The following is a 4,533-nucleotide window of genomic DNA, read 5'->3' on the forward strand; positions in this document are numbered from 1 at the left end:
ACCATATCCATAGGGGAAACAATCTAGTGATACCAGACTAAACGTGATACCATGATAGAAGCTCTCAAAATTAAAATTTACAAGTGTCTATTATAAAAAAAATTATTTACAAGATGTCTCTTAGTAATCCCTAGAATTTGTAGAACCAAATTCGAAATAAATATAGAGAAAAAAAGAAAAGTTGATATGTCAATAGTGTCATCTATGCTTTTGCCTTTTTTGTTAAACTAATAATGTTGGATTTGTCTTTTTTTTTTCTCTGTGTATTTTAAATTTGGTTCTGAAAATTCTAGTAATTGTGAACAAACATCTTATGAGCACTCACATATCTTTTTAAATATTTTTAGATACTTGTATATTGATTTTTGAAAAATGGTATTGTTTATGTGAAAGATGGTATCACTGGATACTTTCCCACCAACGTATTAATCTGAGAAATAAAATGAAAAAGAAAAGGCACATCCATTTCTAGCTGGACTGGACACATGGCGGCCGCAGCAAAGCGAGAAATAAATAATCATTAAACCAGTGGAATAAGAATAGTGTAATGGCAACCACCACGCGACCTTTGTCCGCTCCTCCTAGTATTTGAACCAAACCCCCGCTGCGGGTTCAGCAAAGGAATCAGACCCAATCCCTCCGCAATCAATCGTCCCCACGATGCCGCTCCTCCTCCTCCTCATGCTGCTCGCCGCCGGCGCGGCGGCGGCGGCGGAGGCGGCGACCCCGTCGCTGCCCATCGGCGTCAACTACGGCGCCAACGCCGACAACCTCCCGACTCCGACCGCCGTGGCCGCCTTCCTCGCCAGCAAGACCACCATCGACCGCGTGAAGCTCTTCGACGCCAACCCGGCCTTCATCTCCGCCTTCGCCGGCACGCCCATCTCGCTCGCCGTCTCCCTCCCCAACTCCGCCCTCCCGGCCCTCGCCGACAAGTCCACCGGCCTGGACGCCGCCCGCTCCTGGATCCGGGCCAACCTCTCCCCCTTCGTCCCCGCCACGAACGTCACCCTCCTCCTCGCCGGCAACGAGATCCTCCTCTCCACCGACACGAACCTCATCCTCTCGCTCCTCCCGGCCATGCGCCGCCTCGCGCAGGCGCTCAAGGCGGAGGGCCTGACGGGTGTCCGCGTGACCACCCCGCACTACCTCGGCATCCTCGCCCCCTCCGACGGCATCCCCTCCAACGCCACCTTCCGCGCCGGGTACAACGAGAAGCTGTTCCCGGCGATGCTCCAGTTCCACCGCGACACGGGGTCGCCCTTCATGGTGAACCCGTACCCCTACTTCAGCTACAACGCGCAGACGCTCAACTACGCGCTCTTCCGCCCCAACGCCGGCATCTACGACCCGGCCACCAAGCTCAACTACACCAGCATGCTGGACGCGCAGGTGGACGCCATCTACACCGCAATGAAGAAGCTCGGCTACGGCGACGTCGACATCGCCATCGGGGAGGCCGGCTGGCCCACGCAGGCCGAGGCGGGCCAGATCGGCGTCGGGGTGAAGGAGGCCAGGGACTTCAACGAGGGCATGATTAGGGTCTGCAGCAGCGGCAAGGGCACGCCGCTCATGCCGGGGAAGAAATTCGAGACATACCTTTTCTCACTCTTCGACGAGAACCAGAAGCCAGGGCCAATCGCCGAGAGGCACTTTGGCTTGTTCAATCCGGACTTCACGCCTGTGTACGACCTCGGATTACTCCGGGAAGGCTCGGTGAGTACTGCGTTCTCTCTTCTCTTCTGAATCTTCAGTTTACTTTTCTGTATTTTTAAGTTCACAGTCATATCAAATTGGGTGACCCTCGCGATCGATTTCTTTAGGAAAATGTGGTTTCAGTTTTTTCAAAATCTAGTGATTCGTGTAATCTGAATACACGAAAAATCTGATTGCAGAAAGAGTAACCTAGAAGAATCATTAGGTTATCTAAATTTAGAAACCGTGGGCCGCAGCAACTCTGTCATAGATGATCCAAAGCTGCACGCGGTACACTACTTGTGCACGGTTGCTGAATGCTGATCGAAGCCATGTCCTCCGTTCACACGTTACATCGTCATCAAAGAAGATGATGTATGGACTGGACCGGGGCGCCTCTCTGGAAAGGTCCAGCTGCTTGCGTCTCCGACTTTTCCTCGTATTCCCTGCATGATCTAGTTGGTCCAAAGCAGAGTATTCTGCCGCAAACGGCTGCTGTTCTTGACTGAGATCCCGTAACCGCAGCCCATGTGGACATGCGGTGAGGGCCTTGGACACGTCTGCATTTCTAGACGCGCTTCGGTGGGATCACAGCGGAAATTTCTGATCAAGATCCACATGCTCACATGTTGGCTGGCTATTCGTCGCTGCTGCAAATGTACCGTTAGGTTGACACAGGACGATTCCCAGTTAGCAAATAAGTAACATGCTAAAAAAGGCAGTAGGACCTGGTATTGGAATTAAAACGAATAATAGCAGAATAAAGGGTTTGCTGGCTTAGATCAACTGGTTGCCACCACTCGGGTGGTTGTTTTAGATAAGGCCATATCTGAAATTTTGAGGTATCATGTTAAAGACATCTTTGCGCTAACTTTATTTTCAAAGGAGAAGTTGTTTCTACCGGAAGTTTCCTTAGAGCAATAGAGACAGGGCTTAAGATTCTGTTGCGTCAAGTTTAAAGTAAAAGTTGAACCCTTGGGCTTGCCATATGGTTTACTGATATGCCTGCCTATGATCTATTTTTTTTGAGGGTAAAACACAATATATTAAGCTAGCAAGCCGCCTCATTAAAAACCTTCCAGTCCCCTTCGCCTGCCTATGATCTAAGTAATGGAGTAGGGCCAGCAAGTTCAGAATACATTTGGAGCAATGCTTTGCTTCGGTAGTTCGGACGGTGTCATCTCCTTCCCCCAGCAACGTATATTCTTACGCATCTATCTGTCCTGGCCATTTCCTTAGCCTTGTTGTAATCTGTTATGTTTCGAACGCATCAGTGTTATGGTGTGCATGTGGGTTAGGCTCTCCTATCAAAGGAAGGAAGCAGCCATTAGCTGGTTGCTTTCCCTGATGCTTAGGGAAAGTAACCATGTGGAGATGGGGTCTGTCTGTATTAATATTTTTTAGCATGACCTACCAGCTAGAATGTCTAAGATCTTAGGTGGGAAACCAATTTGAACTGGCCCTCTTTCTAACGGCACTATTCCAGACACCATATTTTCTCAATTCAGAGCCTGAAAAGTCGTACATAGTAAATGTTTTTATTGGAGAAATGCTTGTTGCTTGACTCTATTAGTCATATGTAAAACTGTGTCTTTATTCTGGCAATATGATGCTTAGGTTCAGTACTAATCCCTGACTTGGTGCATTGTTCTGCCTCATTTGCAGACTGTGGCTCCGAACCCTGCACCAAACCCATCGCCGAACCCTAGCCCTAAACCCTCGCCTTCAGGAGGCGGGAAGTGGTGCGTCGCCAAGACTGGCGCCAATGGGACCGACCTGCAGAATAACATCAACTACGCCTGCGGCTATGTGGACTGCAAGGCGATACAGAGCGGCGGCGCGTGCTTCGATCCAAACAACTTGCAGTCTCATGCCTCCTTCGCGATGAACGCCTACTACCAGGCCAACAGTGACAGCGCCTCGGCCTGCGACTTCAAGGGCACAGGCATCGTCACCTCCAGCGATCCCAGTAAGCCTTAGTTGCAATTTGCCATGTTTCTGAACTTGGTTGCGTCATTTGGTGCTTTTTGCTAGAACTGATCGATGAGTGATGATGGCCTTCTTGTTGTGGTGGCAGGTTACGGGAGTTGCAAGTACGTCTCCTGACGGTACGCAGCAAGCCACGGCAGTGCGAGGGCAAGGGCGCCAGCCTCGAGCCCACTACTAGCTCCAGCTCGGAGCCGCGTCAGCGGTAACGACGGTGGACTGTTGATACTGCCTGGCTTGCGCCACATTCTTCTATACTCGTGTCTGACAGCCATGCTTCTTCTTCCTTTCTAGTCATAAGTTGTCGATGATCGCCTCTTAGCTTAGCGCATATAGAGGGAGAAAACTAAGGAAAACAAAATGGAATGGTGTATTCCATTGTAGCGTGTGAATGTGATGTTGGGCCGTACCGCATTAATTTATTCTTCGTTTTCATCTGTTGTTGTCATTCTATTCTTATGTAGAAATACAAGAAACAAACAGATGAAGCCTCCTTGTCTGTGTGATCGTTATGCTCGATTGATTCATATAATCTGAATACATGAAAAAAACAATCCAAGGCATAAGTTCATGACGAACTCATGGGAATTGCCACATACTCAAGCCTCGAACCATCTCAGAACCATTATTACAACACGTAAAAAATATTAACGTTAAACACTAGTATCATAGAGTACTGTTAACTAATTGATGCACACTCATCAGAACCAACATGACCATACTAATATCGCACTCACTTAAGACACTTCTCAGATGTGCATTTTCATAAAGTTAGGACTAACATGTTACCCCTCAATTAGTTTAAGGAAATGTGGTGCATTTTATTCACGCAGATATTTATGTAAGTGTGCA

The 4,533-nt window shown here is 48.6% G+C and overlaps 1 protein-coding gene across 1 annotated transcript; it reads left to right on the top strand.

Moving 5' to 3' along the window:
- Window positions 1-645: 645 nt before the first annotated feature.
- Window positions 646-4,193, top strand: LOC124703480 (glucan endo-1,3-beta-glucosidase). The gene is made up of 3 exons (XM_047235688.1): window positions 646-1,716; window positions 3,361-3,664; window positions 3,773-4,193. The coding sequence occupies exons 1-3, from the start codon at window positions 661-663 to the stop codon at window positions 3,799-3,801; spliced, it is 1,389 nt and encodes a 462-aa protein (XP_047091644.1). The 5' UTR covers window positions 646-660; the 3' UTR covers window positions 3,802-4,193.
- The last annotated feature ends 340 nt before the right edge of the window (window positions 4,194-4,533 follow it).

This window comes from Lolium rigidum, chromosome 3 (assembly GCF_022539505.1).
Source record: "Lolium rigidum isolate FL_2022 chromosome 3, APGP_CSIRO_Lrig_0.1, whole genome shotgun sequence".
NCBI lineage: Eukaryota > Viridiplantae > Streptophyta > Magnoliopsida > Poales > Poaceae > Lolium > Lolium rigidum.

What these genes read in the sequence shown, in the direction of transcription:
- LOC124703480 (XM_047235688.1), top strand. Translation starts at nt 661, where the DNA reads ATGCCGCTCCTCCTCCTCCTCATGCTGCTCGCCGCCGGCGCGGCGGCG. An exon ending in GATTACTCCGGGAAGGCTCG is followed by an intron (nt 1,717 to 3,360) that starts GTGAGTACTGCG and finishes CCTCATTTGCAG; the next exon opens with ACTGTGGCTCCGAACCCTGC. An exon ending in CGTCACCTCCAGCGATCCCA is followed by an intron (nt 3,665 to 3,772) that starts GTAAGCCTTAGT and finishes TTGTGGTGGCAG; the next exon opens with GTTACGGGAGTTGCAAGTAC.